Source organism: Nycticebus coucang, chromosome 11 (genome assembly GCF_027406575.1).
Source record: "Nycticebus coucang isolate mNycCou1 chromosome 11, mNycCou1.pri, whole genome shotgun sequence".
Taxonomy (NCBI): domain Eukaryota; kingdom Metazoa; phylum Chordata; class Mammalia; order Primates; family Lorisidae; genus Nycticebus; species Nycticebus coucang.
The window spans coordinates 100,182,807-100,207,659 of NC_069790.1; the positions used below are offsets into that span (position 1 = coordinate 100,182,807).

The 24,853-nt window shown below is 38.4% G+C and overlaps 1 protein-coding gene across 3 annotated transcripts in view; it reads right to left on the minus strand.

Annotated features, from left to right (window-relative positions):
• Positions 1 to 24,853, minus strand: part of TNPO3 (transportin 3) — a 108,823-nt gene that overhangs the window by 67,074 nt on the left and 16,896 nt on the right. For all 3 annotated transcript variants that reach the window (XM_053608892.1, XM_053608891.1, XM_053608893.1), the window contains exons 2-4: positions 4,964 to 5,164; positions 3,627 to 3,700; positions 1,838 to 1,994 (exon numbers count right to left, since the gene is read on the minus strand). In XM_053608892.1, coding sequence (XP_053464867.1) covers positions 1,838 to 1,994; positions 3,627 to 3,700; positions 4,964 to 5,164 — 432 coding nt within the window. The remainder of the gene's footprint in view (positions 1 to 1,837; positions 1,995 to 3,626; positions 3,701 to 4,963; positions 5,165 to 24,853) is intronic.

A 24,853-nucleotide genomic window follows, 5' to 3' on the forward strand; every position in this document is an offset into this window, starting at 1 on the left:
ATATCATACTAAAAAGCTTCTCCACAGCAAGGAAAACAATTAACAAAGTGAAGAGACAAGCTACAGAATGGGAGAAAATATTTGCAACTACCTATCTGACCAGATTAGTAACCAGAATATATAAGGAACCTGAACAACTTGGTAGCAAAATATCCAAAAAATCCAATTTAAAAATGAGCAAAAGATCTGAAAATGTACATATTTGTCAAAGGATGATATACAAATGACCAACAGGTTCTTGAAAAAAATGCTCAACATTATCAATTACCAGAGAAATCAAAACAACAAGATATTGCCTTATACCAGTTAAAAAGGCTATTGCCAAAAAAACAGAAAATAACAAATGTTAGCAAGGATGTAGATAAAGGGGAACATTTGTACACTGTTGGTGGATATGCAAATTAGTACAGCCACTATAGAAAACAGTGTGGAGGTTCCTTGAAAAACTAAAGTTAGAATTACCATATAATCCAGCAATCCCACTACTGGGTATATATCCAAAAGAAAGAAAATCAGTATATGAAAGAAACAACTGTACTTCCATGTTTATTGCAGCACTATTTACAACAGCGGAGACATAGAATCAATCCATGTCCGTCAAAAGATGAATAGATAAAGAAAAGATAGCATACACACACAACAGAATATTATCCAGTCATAAAAAAAAGAATAAAATCCTGTCATTTGTAGCAACATGAACAGAACTAGAGGACATTATGCTAAATGAAGTAAGCCAGACACAGAAAGACAAATATCATATGTTCTCACTCATATAGAACAAAATATTGATCTCATGGATATAATGAATAGAATGGTGGTTACTGGAGGCTGGGAAGAGTAGAAGGGAGAAGGGGATAAGGTGGGGTTGGTTAACAAGTACAAAAATACAGTTGTGGCTCAGTGCCTGTAGATCAGTGGCTAGGGTGCCAGCCACATACACTGGGGCTGGCGGTTCCAACTCGGCCCGGGCCTGCCAAAACAACGACAAAAATAGCCAGGCATCGTGGCGGGTGCCTGTAGTCCCAGCTACTTGGGAGGCTCAGGCAAGAAAATCAGTTAAGCCCAACAGTAGGAGGTTGCAGTGAGCTGTGACGCCACAGCACTCTACCAAGGGCAACATAGTCAGACTCTATCACCAAAAAAAAAAAGAAATACAGTTGTATAGAAAGAGTAAGTTCCAGTGTTCAACAGCACAACAGAGTGACTATAATTAACAATAATTTATCATATACTTCAAAATAACTAGAAGATTTAGAATGTTCCCAACTCAAAGAAATGATTAAGTGTTTGAGGTGACAGACATCCAAATACCCTGATTTGATCATTACACACTGTATACTTGTATAAAAATATCACATATACCCTATTAATTACCACATTAATAACCAGAATATATAAGAATCCAAACAACTTGGTAGCAAATGCATGGTTATTATATATCAATTAAAAAGGATCCTTTCCTTAGTTAAGTAAGTTTATATGTATTTTCCTCAGCATACGCCTTCACTAAGAGCTGACAGTTTGTGGGATAAAGTAGGAGGGCACAGGATATAAAACCAGAAGGTTCAAAACCTGAGTTCAAATTCTGAATTAATAGTCATGTAACTCTAAAGCCTGTTTCTCATTCATAAAACAGGGATAACATCGTGTTTTTAGGGTTACACAGAAGTTTGTAAAGTATAGGTTCTGAAAGTATTTTGTAATTGTAAAGTGTTACATAAATCATCATAGCTGAATTTTGCAAAGAAAGCATTTCATAATAATTCAACTGGATTAAAAAATAACCACCATGGCTTTCTGCCGCTGGGCAGCAACTTAGTATTTCAAACTAACTCACCAATAGAGACACTACTGTACTAGAGTAGAAGGCCAAATCTTCTATAATTTCGGTGCGCCGATTTGCTCCAATTCGTAAGGAACGACTATGTACTTCTTCAGGTAACACTGTAAGGATTTCCAGCAAAAAAGGCAGAGAAGTTACATCATTGCTATATCTACAAAAGAAAAAGGAAGAGATATAAGTTATTTAGAAACAAAAAATATACAAGTACATGCATCAGAATAACCTATGACAACAAAAGAGGCATTCTCACTATTGTTAAGGGGGAGAAAAGAGACATTATCTTTAATACATAGAGATAGTCTTTTGGAAAAGGATCTGGAAAGATCACCCAATCAAAATTTCAAACTGCATAATCTTTGACCAAGCTGTTTGATTTCCAGCAATTTCTCTTTCCAAAAAAACTTATACATACAGGCAAAGATAAACACACGTGTACTGTAGTGTTTTTTTACATATATGTAAAGCTGAAAGAATGCTGTATTTTTAGAACAACAAAAACAATGGGAAAACATAAATGTTCTCCATAATTAAATAGGATAAAAAAGGTTATAGTCATACAATGGAACATATGAGGGCTGTCTGGAAAGCATCCATCTGCGCACTATGAAAAAAGGAGATATAATACACATCTGGACACTTTTGACACCCCTCCTACATAGCTATTATAATGAAAGTGTTGTCTGTATGTCATCACATGAAAAAAATGGTCACAATGTAGTAAGTTAAAAAAGCATATGAAACATATTAAATATAAGTGAACAAATATATAGGTATACTAAAATACATAGACATTAAAATATATACGCACAATATGAAGATAAACACATATTGTATTATCTTTAGTAGGATAATAAAATACACTTTCATACATAGCACACTCTCATAAAATGCATAAAGGAAAAGTCTGTATTACCATATAGCCAATTGTTAATAGTGGTTACTTACAAAATACAGGGATAAGGAGAATGGTGTTCATACTGTACTCTGAAAGCTTCATACTGTTAGAATTTTTTCAAGGATCATGTACTAACTTTTCAATCAAAATTTGCTTAAAAAACTAAGCTCCATATAAAGGCTTTAATGGCAGACTATACTTGAAAGTATAAAAAGATACTCACTTTTGTTAAAAATAATTTCCCAATGAAATGCCAAAATGCAAGTAAATATCAACATTATCTTCCCAAGGACCATGAGGAAATGCTTTATTTAAAATAGTGGGCTACATGTATCTCAAAAGAATATTGTCTCTCTGATAGATACAAAACAAACCGGTCAATAAGAACATATATTCATAACAACGTTCAATTAAATATAATCTTAACGACTATAATAACATTTTTACGAAATCACTATTACACCAGTTAGTGGGCATGATCCACAAGGCAATAAAACACTTTGCTGTAGTAAATTCAAATGTGTGTACATGTGTATAAATTACAAGGGTACATCCCACATGATATATTTCTGTAGTATTAAAATTTTATTTTATTTTTTTTTTATTTATTTATTTTTTTAAAAACACTCATCTTTATTTTTGCAGTTTTTGGTCGGGGCTGGGTTTGAACCCACCACCTCCGGCATATGGTGCTGGTGCCCTACCCCTTTGAGCCACAGGCGCCGCCCTTGTAGTATTTAAATTTTAGATGAGTTTTAATTTGACAAGAGTTAATAACATAATTCTGTATTAAGAGTTCAGGGAAACTGTCCAGCTACTGCTAACAAATTTCTGTGTAAGTTGATGATAATATCAAATGCTAGTATACAGTCAATACAAATTACTTACTTTTCGACCAATGTTTGTACACATCCCTTCCAGGAAGGCATCTGTAGGGCAAGGTCTGCTATTGCTAAAGCCAGCTGAATAAGAAGAGAGATTAAATGAATGAATAGAACTGATGAACAGAAATAGGGTTACCATCAACATTAATCAGAAAGCAAAGAAACTAAATTTCTTTCAAACGATATGACAACTGAGATTGACCCCTTCCCCCATTTTTCCTAATGCCTACATATACATACATACATACACACACGTACACACACACACATATATATCTTGTGTAAGCTCTCCTGGATTAGCTACAAATTGCTGGGATTTAAAAGTTAACCTTTAAAACTCAAAACAAAACCAAAAATGTAAAAAGTCTACAGAATTTCTGCAAAATATATCAATACTTACATTTAATCGGCAATATCATAGAACTTCATGGACAGATAAATTATACTTTGGCAAAAGGCCAAAGCTACTGACAAAATAAGACCTTTGACTCAGTCCTCAAGTAATGGATTGCCATTTCCCTTCTCTTTCCATTTCTCATGTTGAAGCCTTACACAAATCCTTCTCTTCAAGGGCACTTCTATGCCAGGCAGAGAACACATGTGAGTATGAATTCACCCAAGCTTCCAATTTTCCTTTCTAACTCACATATTTCCCTAAGAGGGAAAGGCCAGATGCTCTGGTTCACTGAGTTTCATTTACAATGAGACCTTTACTAGCCAATAAGGCCAGAAAAACACCATATAGTACAGTTTGGGTTGTACATACAGTTTTTTTGTTTTTTGTTTGAGACAGAGTCTTGCTCTATTGCCCAGGCTGGAGTAGAGTGGTCCACTCAATGCTCACTGTAATCTCAAACTAAAGCATTCCTCCTGCCTCATCCTCCCAAGTAACTAGACTATGGTATATGCCACCATGCACAGCTAATTCTTTTATTTTTATTTTTTTAGAGAGAGTCTTTCTACATTGCCCAGGTTGGTCTCAAACTCCTGGCCTCAAGCAATCCTCTTGCCTCAGTGCTGGGATTATAGAAATAAGCACCACACCAAGCCCATAATATATTTTATCTTGTAATTTTAACAGCAGAGGGCATATGCATACCTGTGAAAACATACACTCAGCTTTGCCAATTCTGGTATTTAAGTTTTATTTAAACAAACTGAACTCTAAGATTAATACAAAAGATTAAAACTGTCATTTTCTATTCATTTGTAAGAATATAACAATGCATCTCTAATAAAGTTGTTAACATTACCTCACATGGTCTAGCAAAGTCAATTAAAATAAACTTTGTAAATACAAATGGCCCTACAAATTTCCCTAACAAGAAGCACAGGATTTACCTGCGTTACAATGACAGGTGACAAGTCTTTCAAGTTCTGGATATGGGTTAGCAATGAGTCCCGTAAAGAGGCATGAGAGTCTGTGGGGAGCTCATAAAATGAGGTCTGAATCTTCATTTTCATGGTTTGTGCAGCAAAATAGCATGATTCCACATCCTGTCGGATCTGTAACAACTGGTCGGAAATTTCCCACGCATGAACCTGAAAGCAGATTAGACAAAGATGTCTTAAAGAAAACTGCTTCTCTAAATAATTTTAATGCCATACAATCTCAAAACTTGTATAAACACATAAACATTATTTAGACCAAAGAATAATGGAAGAAAAATATGACAAGCTAAATTACCCATTAATTCAGCCAATAGTTCAAACTACATTGTTGGAGGCCTTACTCAACAAAAGTATTTCCTAAGATCTCTCTGACTCATTCTAGAAAAAAAATAAGAGCTATCAATTGAATAAATAGATATAATCCTGCTGATTAGAATCAATTGTGTGGGGGGTAGAGTATGAAGGAAAAATGTCCCCAAAGTTTCTTTGAAACTAAAATGTTACTGTGTAACTTCCAACCATAACCTACAGCTTGAGGATTTCTTCCCTTTTCCCACTTAAATAAACTTTGTTTACTCTGAGAATTAAGCCCAAAAGCTCTCATATCTATAAATAGGAGAATGTACTGGTCTCAGTGGGTCTACATTTAGATCTTTAGTTCCTAATAAAACAATAGAAAAACTATCTTGGCCCAACGTCATATTTTACATACTTCAATTATTTTCTGATGTATTTATATTTGGCAAAGTGCTACACATTCTACTAAAAGCTTTTTATTTTTATGTTATTTATTTATTTATTTATTTTTGAGACAGTCTCACTTTGCTGCCCTCAATAGAGCACTGTCACATCATAGCTCACAGCAACCTCAAACTCTTAGGGTCAGGTAATTCTCTTGCCTCAGCTTCCCAAGTAGCTGGGACTACAGGCACCAGCTACCAGGCCCGGCTAATTCTAGCAATGGGGTCTCAGGCTGATCCTGAGCTCAAACAATCCACCCACTTCAGCCTCCAAAGTGCTAGGATTACAGGCGCAAGCCACTGCACCTAGCCTAGTAAAATCTTTTTAATGGAAGAAAACCTATAGGTAACTATAGAAATAACACAAGAACAAAAGTATAAAATTTTGTCTCTAATAGCTAATTACCTTTATAAAAGGAAGTCCCATTTTATATTTTTTCATAAAGTCCTATTTTAAAGATAAATAAAATTGTGTCTACACAGTAGATAACTAATTAATGACTCAAATTCTAATCCAATTCTACACTAAACTGCCTCTTCATGGTAGAAGGGTTAAATGAACTAACAATAAAATTTTCAATATTAATTCAGGTATAGAGTCAACTGTGAAGAGCAGAGATCAATTTTTTATGAACATAGAACACTTTATAAGTAATACATAATTATCCTAAAGATAGGCCAGGTACAGTGGCTCATCATGCCTCAGTACTTTGGGAGGCCAAGGCAGAAAGATCACTTAAGGTGTGGCATTCAAGACCAGCTGATCAACAAGCAGAGATCTTGTCTCTACAAAAAAATTTTTTCTAATTATCCAGGTGTGGTAGCATGTGCCTACAATCCCAGAGACTCAGGAGGAGCATATGAACCTAAGCAATTGGAAGTTATAGTGAACTGTGATGGCATCACTGCTCTCCAAGCCTGGGCAACTGAGCAACCCTGTCACTTAAAAAAAAAAAAAAAAAAGTCTTTCCAAATAAAGATAAGCATCAAGACAAGACACAGAAACTGTGAGAATCTAAATAGCCTGTACAAGGTCCTAAAGTAAATGGAAAGTAGAGACTCTGAATTTCATAATCATAGATTTAGTCATAAAATTTAGTTTTCAGTCAAAGAAGTTGGTGAAAAGTAAGCGTAAAGCATTATCTTCCTTCCAGATATAGTACCTTTTATTAATTTTGTTGTGCTTTTTAACACCAAGCATGGTGTCTCCCACAATACTCAATAAATGTTTATTGATAGCCAAGCATGGTGGCTCAGGTCTAAGCACTTTGGGAGGCAGAAGCAAGAGGATTATTTGAGGTCAGCAGTTCAAAACCAGCCTAGGCAACATAATGAGACCCTCATCTCTACAAAATATAGGAAAATTACCTGGGCATGGTGGATGGTAGTATACGAATATAGTCCCAGTTACTCAGGAGGCTGAGGCAGGAGGATTCCTTGATTGCAAGGTACTATTAACACCAATTTTCCTCCCTCAAGTAAAAAATCTTCTAGTCACAAAGTTTCTAATCATTCATTGTCTAATAAATAACCCAAGCACATCTACAAGTTGATATGCCACCAGAACATCTTTATTTTGTACAAATTGATTTGGAATCTCCACAAATACTCTCATAAAAACAAAGCATTAGACAGCAAAACCAAAACACTAATGGGAATTTACTACATAACTAGGTGTTACCTAGCTAACTCTAAGGGATGGAGACAAACCAATGACATCTATTAAGACCTATGGGGTTTCAGCTTCAGTACACACAAAAACAAAGGTAAACAATAGGGTGTCTAATAGATCTAAGAACAGAGGATCACCAAAAGAGCCAATAGGTATTTCACCGGAAAGTACAGGCAGTAAATTTAAGGACTGAAGATGAAAATGAAAGAGGTGTTGTCCAATCCAATAGCAGGTAAGTAAAAGAGTTCGGACAGCTATGGAACAGGTCAGCCTCCACAAAACCTTAAAACTGAAGACTGAGAAGAAACTGCTGTGAACAGAATCAAAATTATACAGGACCCCTATAATAGAGACAAAGGAATAAAAGCAGAGGGGTACAAAACTAGGAAATCTCAAAAATCAAACCATCACATTTGCAAATACTGTCTGAAAACAACAGAAAAAAAGCTCTATTAAAAAGTTGGAGGCTTGGCGCTTATAGCTCCAGCTGAAGGGTTCAAATCCAGCCCGGGCCTGCCAAACAACAACAACTACAACCAAAAAAAAACAGCGGGGCGTTGTGGCGGGTGCCTATAGTCCCAGCTACTTGAGAGGCTGGGGCAAAAGAATAACTTACGCCCAAGAGTTTCCGGGTACTGTGAGCTGTGATGCCATGGCACTCTACCTAGGGTGACACAGTGAGACTGTGTCTCAAAAAAAAAAGTTGGAAATGTTACTCTTTTTTTTTTTTTTTTTTTTTTTGTTTTTTTGGCCGGGGCTGGGTTTGGAACCTGCCACCTCCGGCATATGGGACCATACTCTTAACCAAGCCATCTTCTAAAAAGTTCAGAAGAACTAATTTTGCAAAAATAAGCAATTGAGGGCAGCACCTGTGGCTCAAGGAGTGGGGCGCCGGCCCCTTATACTGGAGGTGGTGGGTTCAAACCCGGCCCTGGCCAAAAACTGCAAAAAATAAATAAATAAGTAATTGAAGTCAAAAGTCATACATAGCTCTAAGGATAAAAAGAAAATGAGCAGAATAACACACCTACAAAAAATGACCACCAGAAAAACATGTTTTAAAAACTAAAACATGAGCTCAAACAAGATGCCAGATACAGAAGAGCAGAACTAAAATTTTCAGAAATTAGGTAAAAGAATTCAGGAAAAATTAGAAATTAAAGGAAAAAAATCACATCAGTAATGAAGACTAGGAGGTATTTTACATGTCACTAAACTTTGCAACCCACGAACAATAGATCTAAGCACTGAACAACAACTGCTGATTACATCACCAAAAAAGGGGGAGAATGGGTGGTTTAAAGTTAGCTGCAAATGCAGTGCTAACCCTACACTAAAGTATAAAATCTACTCCATTCTCCCTGAACATGGTTTGGCCTTAGTAACTTGCTTAAATGATAGAGCACGGCAGAAGTGACATTCTGGGATTTCCAAGATTAAGTCTAAAGAAGCTTTGGAGCTTCTGTCTTGGTATCCTGAACAACACTCAGAGGAAAGCCAACTGCCATGTAAGAACTCAAGACTACTCTACTGGAGAGAGTATGGGAAGGCCTAGAGACTACAAAGAAAGCTAAAGGGCCCGGCTGAGTCTAGCCTTCCATCCATTCTTACCAGAATGGTAGGCATGTAACTGGAGATATCTGAAAATTCCCAGATGACTCTAACTACCAAATTGGATGTCACCAAGCCCTGCTGAATTCCTGACCTACAAAGTTGTAAGATACCATAAAACAGCTTTTATTGTAAGTCAATAAGTTCTGGGATAATCTGTTTCACAGTAGTAAACAACAAAAACAGAGAGACAACCAGATATTATACACCTTACTGATGACAGAACAAGATATCATAATGACAAGGGGATCAACTCTGTGTTTCATCAAACCTCCAGATCCAGCTACCAATATGCAGGAAATAGAGAGGAAAGGAGAACTGCATCAGAACAAAATAATCAGAAATATCCCCTGTGGAAAATTCTACAAGTCAAATGGCCCAGATTCCTCAACAGATAAATAAACTACAGAGAATGAGAACCTGCGAATTAAAAGACACTCAAAAAATACTTTATTTATTTATTTAGGGTAGCTGGTACTACAGGCACCCATCACAACACCCAGCTATTTTTTTTTTTTTTTAAAGAGATGAGGTTTCACTCTTGCTCAGGTTGCTCTTGAACTTGTGAGCTCAAGTAATCCACCTACCTCAGCCTTCCAGAGTGGTAGGATTATAGGCATGAGCTATGACCACGCTAGGCCTAAAAATATTTTATAAGAAACAAAAAAGTAAAATAACTACAAATTGTGGGACTGCCCAGGCCAGGTGCGGTGGTTCACACCTCTAATTCCAGCACTCTGGGAGGCCAAGGTAAGAGATCACTTGAGCTCAGGAGTTTGAGACTAGCCTGAACAAAGCAAGACCTATCTCTACTAAAACTAGAAAAAAATCAGCCAGGCGTTGTGAGGCCCACCTATAGTTGCAGCTAGTTGGGAAGATGAAAAGCAAGAGGATCAATTGAGCCCAAGAGTTGGAAGTTTCTGTGAGCTAGGCTGATGCCATGGCACTTTAGCCTGTGGCAACAGAATGAGACTCTGTCTCCAAACAGAAAATAACAATTTTAAAAATTAAAATGTCCTTTGGAATTGCCCTTAAAAAATGAGAATGTGTATTTCTAATATGTAAAGATCTCCAAGATATACAATTTTCATCATTAAAAAATGATACAGACCTTATAAGACTCTATATAAAAATTTTTTTGAAAGGTAGCTAATCTTTTTAACACACAAGAATTACGGATTCCTGGGGATGTCTTAGGCGATGCAGGACACTGTTGGTGTGTGGACTACCCCTGGAGTAACAAGATCTCCTTCCTGGAATTTCCAGTCTATCAGAGAAGACAAGAACATAGATGGCAGTGACACAGTGATTGCCTGCGGTCCTGAGAGTCCGAAGGACAATATCGCTGTATCCCAAGTAGAAAGGAAGGCCCGCCCTGACCAGGAACTGCGGGAGCCACGCAACCCCTTGTCCTCCCTCCTGTACCCTCCCGGCCTCTACACCGGCCCACATGTCTGGCCAGGGACTCTGGTAGCTGCGTGCCCTCCGGAGCCCTCCGTGCCTCTGCGCATAGCCCTTTTTCTGGCCAGGGACTGCTGGAGCCGTGGGCCCTCTGTGCCCAAGTCACTGGGCACCAGGCACTCACAGATCAGTGTGCACCACCCCAAGCCCTGTTGCTGGATCTAGGTGTGTCACACTCCGGGAGTTGCTCCCACAACCAGAACTCCCTGGCTGGGGCAGCCCCAGAGGAGCTACACAGGCTCACTCCTACAAAGATTCAGCAACAATAGAGTGATCCCGCTGGGGTCTAATCTAGGAGAGACACCTCCCCAACTCTGAGGATGGCCAGAGGCAACGGTGAAAAACAATTATGAGGCGAAATCAACAGAAAAATTCTGGCAATATGAATAATCAGAGTAGATCAACTCCCCCAAGGATCAATTGGGCAGACACAGCACAAGATCCCATGCACAAACAAATAGCTGAGACGTCAGAAATCGAATTCAGAATCTGGATAGCAAATAAGATCGAATTAGAATTCCAAGCAGTAACCCAAAAGATAGCTCAAGAATTCAATGAATTCAAAGACCAAATGACCAAAGATTTTGACACATTGAGACAAGAAGTTGCATCCCTCAAAGATCTGAGAAACACAGTAGAAGCCCTCAGTAACAGAATGGAGCAAGCAGAAGAAAGGATTTCTGACATTAAAGACAAAGCTTTCGAATGCTCCCAAACTCTCAAAGAGGAAGAAAAATGGAGGGCAAAAACAGATCACTCTCTCAGAGAGCTCCAGGATAATTCGAAGAAAACCAATATTCGTCTTATGGGGATCCCCAAAAGCGACGAAGTGGCTTCACAAGGCACAGAGTCTCTTCTCCATGAGATTATGAAGGAGAACTTTCCAGACATGCCAAGAGATTCTGAAACTCAGATAGCAGACAGTTTCAGAACTCCAGCATGACTCAACCCAAATGAGACATCCCCCAGACACATCATAATCAATTTCACTAAAGTTAATATGAAGGAGAAAATTCTGAAAGCAGCCAGACGAAAGAAAACCATTACCTACAAGGGAAAGAATGTCAGAATAACTGCAGATCTCTCTGCTGAAACCTTTCAAGCTAGAAGAGGATGGTCATCGACTTTTAATCTCCTAAAACAAAATAACTTTCAACCCAGGATCCTGTACCCGGCTAAACTGAGTTTCATTTATGACGGAGAAATTACATACTTCAATGACATTTACATGTTGAATAAATTTGCCATAACTAAACCAGCTCTCCAGGATATTCTCAGACCTATCATCCATAAAGACCAGCATAATCCTCCACCACAAAAGTAAACCCACCCAGAAAATTTTGATCAAATTCCAACTTCCAAAGTTGCAAAAGGATTAAAAATGTCCACCGGACTCTCAAAAGGCTTATCAATATTCTCAATTAATGTGAATGGTTTAAATTGTCCTCTAAAAAGGCACGGGTTGGCGGACTGGATACAAAAACTCAAGCCAGATATCTGCTGCATATAAGAATCTCATCTCACATTAAAAGACAAATATAGACTCAAGGTGAAAGGATGGTCATCTATACTCCAGGCAAATAGAAAGCAGAAAAAAGCAGGTGTTCAATCCTATTCACAAATGCAATAGGCTTTAAACCAACCAAAATAAGGAAGGATAAGAATGGACACTTCATATTTGTTAAAGGTAATACTCAATATGATGAGATTTCAATTACTAACATTTATGCACCCAACCAGAATACACCTCAATTTATAAAAGAAACTCTAACACAGACATGAGCAACTTGATTTCCTCCAGTTCCATAATAGTTGGAGATTTTAACGCCCCTTTAGCAGTGCTGGATAGATCCTCCAAAAAGAAGCTAAGCAAAGAATTTTTTGATTTAAACTTAACCATTCAACATCTGGACTTAACAGACATCTACAGAACATTTCATCCCAAAAAAACTGAATACATATTCTTCTCATCAGTCCACGGAACATACTCCAAAATCGACCACATCCTAGGCCACAAATCTAACCTCAGCAAATTTTAAAATGTAGAAATTATTCCTTGCATCTTCTCAGACCATCATGAAATAAAAGTGGAACTCAATAACAACAGGAATCTGCATACCCATACAAAACATGGAAGCTTAACAACCTTATGCTAAAGGATAGATGGGTTATAGACAAGATTAAGAAGGAAATCACCAAATTCTTAGAACAAAACAACAATTAAGACACGAATAATCAGAACCTCTGGGATACTGCAAAGGCAGTCCTAAGAGGGAAATTTATAGCACTGCAAGCCTTCCTCAAGAAAACGGAAACAGAGGACTTAATGGGACATCTCAAGCAATTGGAGAAAGAAGAACACTCCAACCCCAAACCCAGCAGAAGAAAAGAAATAACCAAAATCAAAGCAGAATTAAATGAAATTGAAAACAAAAGAATTATACAACAGATCAATAAATCCAAAAGATCAATAAAGGTAAACCTTTGGCCAACCTAACCAGGAGAAAAAGAGTAAAATCCCTAATTTCATCAATCAGAATTGGTAAGGATGAAATAACAACAGACCCCGCAGATATTCAAAAAATCCTTAACGAATATTACAAGAAACTCTACTCTCAGAAATATGAAAATCTGAAAGAAATAGACCAATACCTGGAAGTACACCACCTACCAAGACTGAGCCAGAATGAAGTGGAAATGTTGAACAGGCCTATATCAAATTCTGAAATAGCATCAACTATACATAATCTCCCTAAAAAGGAAAGCCCAGGACCAGATGGCTTTACATCAGAATTCTACCACACCTTTAAAGAAGAACTAGTACCTATATTACTAAACCTCTTCCAAAATATAGAAAAAGGAATATTACCCAACACATTCTACGAAGCAAACATCACCTTGATCCCCAAACCAGGGAAAGACCCAACACAAAAAGAAAATTATAGACCAATATCACTAATGAATATTGATGCAAAAATACTCAATAAGATCCTAACAAACAGAATCCAACAATACATCAAAAAATTGTACACCATGACCAAGTCGGATTTATCCCAGGACCTCAAGGCTGGTTCAATATACGTAAATCTATAAATGCAATGCAGCACATAAACAAACTAAAAAATAAAGACTGTATGATTCTCTCAATTGACGCAGAAAAAGCTTTTGATAATATCCAGCATCCCTTCATGATCAGAACACCTCAAAAAATTGGTATAGAAGGGACATTTCTTAAACTAATAGAGGCCATCTACAGTAAACCCACAGTCAATATAGAATAGAGTTAAATTGAAATCATTTCCACTTAGATCAGGAACCAGGCAAGGTTGCCCATTGTCTCCATTGCTCTTTAACATTGTAATGGAAGTTTTAGCCATTGCAATTAGGGAAGAAAAGGTGATCAAGGGTATCCACATAGGGTCAAAAGAGAAACTTTCACTCTTCGCAGATGATATGATCGTATATCTGGAAAACACTAGGGATTGTACTAAAAAACTTTTAGAAGTGATCGAGGAATACGGCAAAGTCTCAGGCTACAAAATCAACACCCATAAATCTGTAGCCTTTATATATACCAACAACAACCAAGCCGAAAAAACAATCAAGGATTCTATTCCTTTCACAGTAGTGCCAAAGAAGATAGGCATATACCTAACAAAGGATATGAAAGATCTCTACAAAGAGAACTATGAAACTTTAAGAAAAGAAGTAGCTGAAGATGTTAACAAATGGAAAAACATACCATGCTCATGGCTGAGAAGAATCGACGTTGTTAAAATGTCCATACTACCCAAAGCAATATATAATTTTAATGCAATTCCTATTAAAGCTCTATGGTCATATTTTAAAGATCTTGAAAAAAATACTTTGTTTTATATGGAATCAGAAAAAACCTCGAATAGCCAAGACATTACTCAGAAATAAAAACAAAGCAGGAGCAATCACGCTACCAGACCTCAGACTATACTATAAATCGACAGTGATCAAAACAGCATGGTACTGGCACAAAAACAGAGAGGTAGATGTATGGAACAGAATAGAGAATCAAGAGATGAATCCAGCTACTTACCGTTATTTGATCTTTGACAAGCCAATTAAAAATATTCAGTGGGGAAAAGAATCCCTATTTAACAAATGGTGCTGGGTGAACTGGCTGGTGATCTGTAAAAGACTGAAACTGGACCCACACCTTTCACCATTAACTAAGATAGACTCTCACTTGATAAAAGATTTAAACTTAAGACATGAAACTATAAAAACACTTGAAGAAAGTGCAGGGAAAACTCTTGAAGGAATCAGCCTGGGTGAATATTTTATGAGGACGCCCCAAGCAATTGAAGCAGCACCAAAAACACATTACTGGGACCTGATCAAACTAAAAAGCTTCTGCACAGCCAAGAACATAGTAAGTAAAGCAAGCAGACAGTCCTCAGAGCGGAAGAAAATATTTCCAGGTTATACCTCCGATAAGGGTCTAATAACCAGAATCCACAGAGAACTCAAATGTATTAACAAGAAAAGAACATGTGATCCCATCTCAGGGTAGGAAAGGGACTTGAAGAGAAACTTCTCTAAAGAAGACCGACGCACAATCTACAAACACATGAAAAAAAGCTCTTCATCCTTAATCATCAGAGAAATGCAAATCAAAACTACTTTGAGATATCACCTGACCCCAGTAAGAGTAGCCCACATAACAAAATCCCAAAACCAGAGATGTTGGCGTGGATGCGGAGAAAAGGGCACACTTCTACACTGCTGGTGGGCATGCACACCAATACATTCCTTCTGGAAGGATGTTTGGAGAACACTTAGAGACCTAAAAATAGACCTGCCATTCGATCCTATAATTCCTTTACTGGGTTTATACCCAGAAGACCAAAAATCACAATATAACAAAGACATCTGTACCAGAATGTTTATTGCAACCCAATTCATAATTGCTATGTCATGGAAGAAGCCCAAGTGTCCATCGACCCACGAATGGACTAGCAAATTGTGGTACATGTATACCATGGAATATTATGCAGCCTTAAAGAAAGATGGAGACTTTACCTCTTTCATGTTTACATGGATGGAGCTGGAACAGAATTCTTCTTAGCAAAGTATCTCAGGAATGGAAGAAAAAGTATCCAATGTACCCAGCCCTACTATGAAGCTAATTTATAGCTTTCACATGAAGGCTATAACCCAACTATAGCACAAGAATATGGGGAAAGGGCCAAGGAACGAGAAGGGAGGAGGGAGGGTAATGGGTGGGGCCACACCTATGGTGCATCTTAGAATGGGTACAGGTGAAACTTACTAAAGGCAGAATACAAATGTCTACATACAATAACTAAGAAAATGCCACGAAGGCTACGTTGAACAGTTTGATGAGAATATTTCAGATTGTATATGAAACCAGCACATTGTACCCCTTGACTGCACTAATGTATTTAAAAAAAAATAATAATTACAACCTAGGCTCAAGGCGCCCATGGCACAGTAGTCACAGTGGTCAGTGCCAGCCACATACACCAAGGCTGGCAGGTTGGAACCTGGCCCGAGTCAGCTAAACAACAATGACAACTGCAACAAAAAACGGCTGGGCGTTGTGGCAGGTGCCTGTAGTCCCAGCTACTTGGGAGGCTGAGGCAAAAGAATTGCTTAAGCCCAAGAGTTTGGGGTTGCTGTGAGTTGTGATACCACAGCACTCTACCAGGTCAACAAAGTGAGACTCTGTCTCTCAAAGAAAAAAAAAAAAAATTAGAACCTATAGCTCTATCTTGCTCATAGTGTTTATAAGTTATTTCAACTTTGGTTATAACAGAACATCATGCATTATATTAGTTCTCTAGCCAAAACTATCAGAAAAACACCCCAAAGAGAACCTTTTGATGACACTAAGTCTATCAAGACAAACAAACAGACAAGCCAAGATCCCAGAGAGAAGGGAATGGAAGCACAGAGAGCCCAGTTCACTATTTGGCTTCAAAGTACGCCTCACAGCATTTGCCAATTTGAAAGTGAAGACAGGAGGCTGAGAAACTGATACACTTTGGGCATCTCAAAAGATTGGGAAAAAAATCAAAACTTGAAATCCAGAGCCCACCAACAAAGAAGAGTAAATACTCCAAACTTTCTATTGGAACCCAATAAAGAAAACAGTAAATACCCAACTAAATTTTAGTCCTTAAAAAGACTAAAATTTGGCCAGGCCAAATCCTAGCACTCTGGGAGGCCAACGCAAGTGGATGCCCTGAGCTCACAGGTTCGAGTCCAGCCTGAGCCAGTGAGAGACCTCATCTCTAAAAATAGCTGAGCATTGTGGTGTGTGCCTATAGTCCCAGCTACTAGGGAGGCTGAGACAAGTTGCTGTGAGCTGTGACACCAATGGCACTCTACTAAGGGCATCCAAGGGAGACTCTCTCAAAAAAAAAAAAAAAAAATCCTTCTCAAACGCTCTCCAAACATTGTGGAGGACGGAACACTTCCTAATTCATTCTATGAAATCAGCATTACCCTGAACCAAGGCCAAAGATACTATAAGAAAACTTATCTGTCAATTTGAAAATATCAAATTCAATTTAGAAAAAAGAAATCAACAGGGCCAGGCATGGTGATTCATGCCTATAATTCTAGCTCTCTAGTAAGGCCAAGGCAAGTGGATTGCCTGAGCTCACAGGTTTGAGACCAGCCTTAGTGAGCCAAAGCAAGATCCTATCTCTAAAAATAGTACAGCGTTGTGGCAGGCACCTGTAGTCCCAGCTACCTGGGAAGCTGAGGCAAGGGAATGGCTTGAGCCCAAGAAGGTTGAGGTGGCTACAAGCTGTGACTCCAAGGCACTCTACTGAGGACAAAGTGAAAAAAAAAAAAAGAGAGAGAGAGAGAGAGAAAGAGAGAAATACAGGCCAATAATATCCCTTATGAGTGAATATTGATGGAAAAGCCCTCAAAAAAATACTAGCAAAGCAAATTCAATCCATTATTAAAGGAATTATAAACCAAGACTACATGGAATTTATTGCTGGAATAATGCAAGGGTGGTTCAACATAAGAATATCACTATAATACACATGGGAAAAAACACTGTGAGCTATGATGGCACATGATTCTACTGAGGGCAACAAAGTAAAACTGTTTCAAAAAAAACAAAAATAAAAAAACGCTCTTAAGATCAGGAATAGGACTAAGATGTCTACTTTTGTTAATACTATTTAACATGGTATTAGAAGTTCCAGCCAGAGTAATTAGGCAAGAAAAATAAAAGGCATCCCAAATGACAAAGAAGCAGCAAAATGATCTTTTCACAAAGTATGATCTTACACGTAGAAAACCCAAAAATCTGACCAAAAAACTCTTAGACCTAATAAACAAATTCAGCAAAGTTTCAGGATACAAAAGCAAAACATAAAAATAAGTTGTTACTGAACACTATTAATGAATCATCTCAAAAGTAAGAAAATGATTTCATGGAATCTATCGCTGGAAAAGAAGCCATACTCTATAAAATAATTTAAAGAGGTTTATTCTGAGGCTCAGCGCCATAGCACAGTGGTTACGGCACCAGCCACATGCACCAAAGCTGGTGGATTCAAACCCAGCCCAGGCCATCTAAACAATGACAACTGCAACAACAAAATAGCCAGGTGTTGTGGCAGGCGTCTGTAGTCCCAGCTACTTGGAAGGCTGAGGCAAGAGAATCTCTTAAGCCCAAGAATTTGACGTTGCTGTGAGCTGTGATGTCACAGCACTCTAACATGGGTGACACAGTGAGACTCTGGCTCAAAAAAAGAAAGAGGTTCATTCTGAGCTAAATATGAGGACCATGACCCTGAGCCACACCCAAGAAGCCCTGAGCAAGTGCTCATTGTGGGGGGGTTGCAGTTGATTTTATACATTTCAGGGAGACAGGAATAACAGGTAAAGTCATAAATCAATACATGGAGGGCATACATTGATTTGGCCAAAAAGGTGAGACATTTCAAAGCAAAGGCCCACAAGTTAGAGATGGGTTTAAGGATTCTTTAGCTGACAATTGGCTTAAAGAGTTAGGCTCTAATAAACCAGGAGTCCATGAAAAGGAATTTTGAGTTAAGATAAAAATCTGTTAATCAGAGACAAACTGCAGGACACATGCCCAGACTCAAGTAGTTTGTTGTGTATGCTGAGGGGACCTGAAGGTATGTCTTACATAACATTAGGCCTCTAAATGAGTCACAGAAGACATATCTAAACAGGCAAGGGGACATGATGAGGCATGTCTGATCTCTTTTCTCAAAGCTAGCAATTCAATTTTAGGGGATCCCTTTGACCAAGGGAGAAAGTCAGCCACTGGTGGAAGGGAGCCTTAAGATTTTTAGTTCACAAATGAAAAAGAATAAAGTACTCAAGAATAAACTTAACCAAGGAGGCAAAAGACTTGTATACTGAAAATTACAAAACATAACTGAAAGAAATTAAAGACATCAATAAAGAGAAAACATGTCAATTCCCATGTTTATGGATTGAAAGACAATATTAAAATTTCAATACTACCCAAAGCAATCTACAGATCAAATATGATCCTTATCAAAATCCCAATGATACTTTCTGTAAAAAAAAAAAAAGGGAAATCAACCCTAAAATTCATGTGGAATCTCAAGAAACCCCAAATCACCAAAACAATCTTAAAAAGGAACAAAATTGGAAGTCTTACACTTCTGATTTCAACACTTACTACAAAGCCACAATAATCAAAAACAGTTCAGTACTAGCATAAAGACAGACATATGGACCAATATAACAGAAAGTCCAAAAATAAACCCACATGTCTATTGTTCAAATACCTTCAACAAAGGTACCAAAACTATATACACAAACTATACACAATGGGGAAAGGATAGCTACTTCAATAAATGGTGCTGGATAAAATGAACAAACACACGAAAAGGAACAAAGTTCTGTATCTTAAAACATACAAAACAATTAACACAAAAATGGATTAAAGATCCAAATGTGAGACCTGAAACCATACAACTCTTAGAAGAAAACCTAAGGAAAAAGCTTTCATAACATTAGACTTGTTTTTTTTTTTTTTTGGAGACAGAGTCTCATTTTGTCACCCTTGGTAGAGTGCCGTGACGTCGCAGCTCACAGAAACCTCAAACTCTTAGGCTCAAGTAATCCTCTTGCCTCAGCCTCCCAAGTAGCTGGGACTACAGGTGCCTGCCATAACACCCAGCTATTCTTAGAGATGAAGTCTCCCTCTTGCTCAGGCTGGTCTCGAACTCACGAATTCAGGCAATCCACCCACCTCGGCCTCCCAGAGTGCTAGGATTATAGGCGTGAGCCACCACACCCGGCCGACTGATTTCTTTTTTCTTTTTCCCCTGAGTTTGTTGGGGTTATCTTATGTTAATTTGTTTCATTAGATTGTAGCGGATTTTATTTTTTTCTTTAAAAAATTTAGGCATTTTGGGTGGCGCCTGTGGCTCAGTGAGTAGGGCGCTGGCCCCATATACCGAGGGTATATGGCCAGCCCTGGCCAAGCTGCAACAAAAAAAATAGCCAGGCGTTGTGGCAGTCACCTGTAGTCCCAGCTACTCAGGAAGCTAAGGCAAGAGAATCACCTAAGCCCAAGAGCTAGAGGTTGCTGTGAGCTGTGATGCCACAGCACTCTACTAAGGGTGACAAAGTGAGACTGTCTCTAAAAAAAAAATAAAAATAAAAATAAATAAAAAATGTAGGCATTTTCACTTGTCACTCAACTGATTTCTTAAATGACATTCCTTGAATAGACATTTCTCCAAAGCTAACAAGAATATGAAAAGATGTGCAACGGAAAATAAAAATCAAAACTACAATAAGATACCACCTTACAACAAAGCAAAAAAGAAACACAACCCAGAAAATATTAAGTGTTAGCAAGGATGTGGAAAAGTTGAACTTTTCCCACTGCTGGTGGGAAGACAAGTGGTACAGCCACTATGGAAAATGGTATGGCAGTTCCTCAAAAAACTAAAATTAGAACTATCATATAATCCAGAAATCCCACTTCTGGGTATATATCTGTTTTTTCAATATGGATGCTTGCATATCCCTATTAAAATGCAGAATGAAAAATAACTAAGAGATGGAAGGGACCAAAATGTCCATCTACAGATAAATGGATAAACAAACACAGTATATACACACAACAGAATATTATTCAGCCTTCAAAAGGAAAGAAATTCTGATGTACATTACAAAGTGGATTAACCTTGAGGACGTTATATTGAGTGAAATAAGCTGATCACTAGAAGTTAAAAACTGCAAAATTTTAACTTACATGAAGTATCTAAAGTAGTCAAACTCAGAGACAGAAAGTAGAATGGGAGTTACCCAGGGGCTGTGTAAGGGAGAAATGGGCTGTTTAATAAATGGGTTTAATGGGTTCAGAGTTCCAGTTTGGAAAATATTCTGCAGATGGACAGTGCTGATGGTTGCACAACAATGAGAATATCCTCAATACCAATGAACTACAAACTTAAAATACTTTTAAACTAAACAAACACTAACTTTTAGGATGTAGCATATTTTACAGTATTAAAATTTCAATACTACCCAAAGCAATCTATAGATCAAATGTGATCCTCATCAAAAAAAATAAAAAAACAAAAACTGAAACACATCTTAGAATTTGTGTGGGGCGGCGCCTGTGGCTCAGTGAGCAGGGCACCGGCCCCATATACTGAGGGTGGCGGGTTCAAACGCAGCCCCGGCCAAACTACAACAAAAAAATAGCCGGGCGTTGTGGCGGGCGCCTGTAGTCCCAGCTACTCGGGAGGCTGAGGCAGGAGAATTGCCTAAGCCCAGGAGTTGGAGGTTGCTGTGAGCTGTGTGACGCCACGGCACTCTACCGAGGGCAATAAAGTGAAACTCTGTCTCCACAAAAAAAAAAAAAAAAAAAAAAAGGATTTGATCTCTTCTTGAAATAAAGGGATCTGTCCCTATCACGAAGACTTGCCAGGTGCAAAAGAAAATCATCCCTGGAAGAAAACATCATTTATAATTTCTTCAACTCTCACAAACAACACATCTAACATCTATTTTAAAAAAAAGCAAAACTAAACAACTAGAAAAACACCAACTAGGAAAACTATAACTAGGAAAAAGCAAATAATAGTAAATAACTATCTAGATACTATAATTAACAAAGATTTAAAATAACTGACATCTTGATGGAGTTAACCACATTCTTCTTAGTAAAATGCCACAAGAATGAAAAAACAAGTATTCAATGTACTCAATAATAATATGAAGGCAGCAGATGAACTAATGCATGCCTACACAAGAGAAAAACTCAATTCAATTCAAGCTGGGAGGCTAAGGAGATTGGTGTGCATCCACCTAAACGGCACAATGTAAGGGAACGTGGCACACCTCCTGGGCTCAGGACACAACTGCAACAGGGCTTTTACCTAAGAAATGCAAACATCGTAACCTAATCGTTTGCATTCTCATTTTAATCTAAAATTTAAAAAAAAAAAATCTTAACCAAAGTGATAAAATTTACTACTTATGGGACTTCTGATGTGGTTCACTAAAAACAACAAATTATCATCCCTGTAGTATTCTTGCAGAAAATGTTTAACCTGAATGCCATGTGAGAAAAAAAAGAAAAACAGAAAAATCCAAAAAGTGGGGCCTATTAAAAACTAAGACAAAACAGCCCCAGATTTATGTGACTGGGGAAGAGGGGTGTCACTATGTTACCTAAGCTGGCCTCAAACTCCTAGTCTCAAATCATCCCCCTGCTGCAACCTCCTGAGTAGCTAGGGCTATAGGCATGCACCACCCCACCAGCTTGGATTTGTATTTTAATGTCACTCTCATAAAAAGGAAAAAGGCCAAGCACAGTGGCTCATGCCTATAATCCTAGCACTTTGGGAAGATGAAGCAGGAGGATAGCTTGAGATCAGGATCAGCTTGACCAACACAGCAAGACTCCCTCTCTACAAAAAAATAGAAAAAAATTAGCCAAAGGTGGTGGTGCAGACCTGTAGTCCCAGCAACTCAGAAGGCTAAAGCAGGAGGATTGCTTGAGCCAAGAGTCTGATGCTGCAGTGAGTTACGATGACACAACTGCACTCTAGCCTGAGCAAGTGAGAGACTATCAAGAAAAAAGTCAAATTTGAAAAAAAAACACAGTTGGGAAAAAAATTGAACAGCTGATCAACACAGTCAAAGAATTAGAAGACAAATTGGAGAATTTCCATTACAAAATGAAATCTGTAAAAAGAATCAAAAAGAAATTCTAGCACTAAAAAAATACAGTTACTGACTGGGCGGCGCCTATGGCTAAGTGGGTAGGGCACTGGTCCCATATGCTGAGGGTAGCGGGTTTGAACCAGGCCCCAGCCAAACTGCAACAAAAAAATAGCCAGGCGTTATGGCAGGCGCCTGTAGTCCCAGCCTTGGGAGGCTGAAGCAAGAGAATCTCCTAAGCTCAGGAGTTGGAGGTTGCTGTGAGCTGTGAGCACTCTATCGAGGGTGATAAATGAGACTCTGTCTCTACAAAAAAAAATACAGACAGCTCGGCCCCTATGCCTCAAGCAGCTAAGGCTGGTTCGAATCCAGCCCGGCCCGCCAAACAACAATGATGGTTGCAACCAAAAAATAGCCGGGCGTTGTGGCGGGAGCCTAGAGTTCCAGCTACTTGGGAGGTGGAGGCAGGAGAATTGCTTGAGCCCAGGAGTTGGAGGTTGCTGTAAGCTGTGATGCCACAGCAACATCATGGCTTGAGGATCTGTCTCAAAAAAAAAAAAAAAAAAAAAAAATACAGTTACTGTAACTGAAAGAAAAAGAAAAACTAAGAACTAAGTAGAAGAGCCAAATAGCGTATCACACAACTGATTACTACACTGGATAGATAATAGGTCAATAAAAACCAGGAAGATTAAAGCACAAGAATCAAATAATATGAAGGACATAATGAAAAGGGTAGATATACAACTGGAACACCAGAAGGAAAAGAGAAAATGAGTCACTAAAGATAATGGCTGTGGGCTTGGCGCCTGTAGCTCGGTGGTTAGGGTGCTGGCCACATATACTGGGACTGGTGAGTTGGAACCTGCCCCGGGCCTGCTAAACAACAAGAACAACAACAACAATAGCAAAAAAAAAAAAAAACAATAGCCGGGCATTGTGGCAGGCACCTGTAGTCCCAGCTACTTGGGAGGCTGAGGCAAGAGAATGGCTTAAGCCCAAGAGCTTGAGGTTGCTGTGAGCTGTGATACCACAGCACCTACTGAGGGTTACACAGTGAGACTTTGTCTCCAAAAAAAAAGATAATGGCTGGGAAATTTCAGAACTGACAAAAGATACCGAAGCACAAATTTAAGAAGCACTGCAAAACTCTTAGGGACAGAAAATTAGAGACCTAAGGCACACTCCACTGCTTAAAAACCAAAGACAGAGGCAGCGCCTGTGGCTCAAAGGAGTAGGGCGCTGGCCCCATATGCCAGAGCTGGTAGGTTCATACCCGGCCCCAGGCAAAAACTGCAAAAAAAAAAAAAAAAACAAAGACAGAGGAAGATCATAAAAGCCAGATGAAAAAGGATGGGCTGGGGTGCCACCTGTCCTGTATCACTATTACATTGAAAGGACAATTAGACTGATAACTGACTTCTTAACAGTCACAAGGGGAATTAAAAATCTTGTCTTGGGTGGCGCCTGAGGCTCAGTAGGCAGGGTGTCGGCCACATACACCAAGGGTGGTGGGTTCAAACCTGGCCTCAGCAGGCTAAAATAACGACAACTGCAACAACAACAAAAAAAATAGTTGGGCATTGTGGTGGGTGCCTGTAATCCCAGCTACCTGGGAGGCTGAGGCAAGACTTGCTTAAGCCCAAAGGTTTGAAGTTGCTGTGAGCTATGATTCCACAGCACTCTACTGAGGGTGACAAAGTGAGACTCTACCTCAATAAAAAAAAAAAAAATCTTATCTTGAAAGTATTGAAAGAAAATAATTTATAATGGCTATTTCACATTCCTTGAAGATACCCTTCCAAAATTAAACAAAAACAGACATTTTAACCACCCCCCTCCAAAAAGAGAAGTTCATCACCAATAGACTCACAAAGAAAATAATAAGGGGTGCACAAAAAGGAAAATATTAAAGGATGTTTTTCAGGAAAATGATCCTGGATGGAAGCACTGAAATCGAGAACAAAGAGCAATGAAAAAGCTAAGAACGCAGGTAAATCCCTAAGTATTCATTGGGTAAATCCAGTATCATATAAAGCAGTAACATTTGGTGTGATTTAAAATTATGAAGAATAAAAATCCACCTAAGATGTAGAAAGATGGAAACAACATTACTTTCTACAAGTTACAATAAACAAAAGCAAA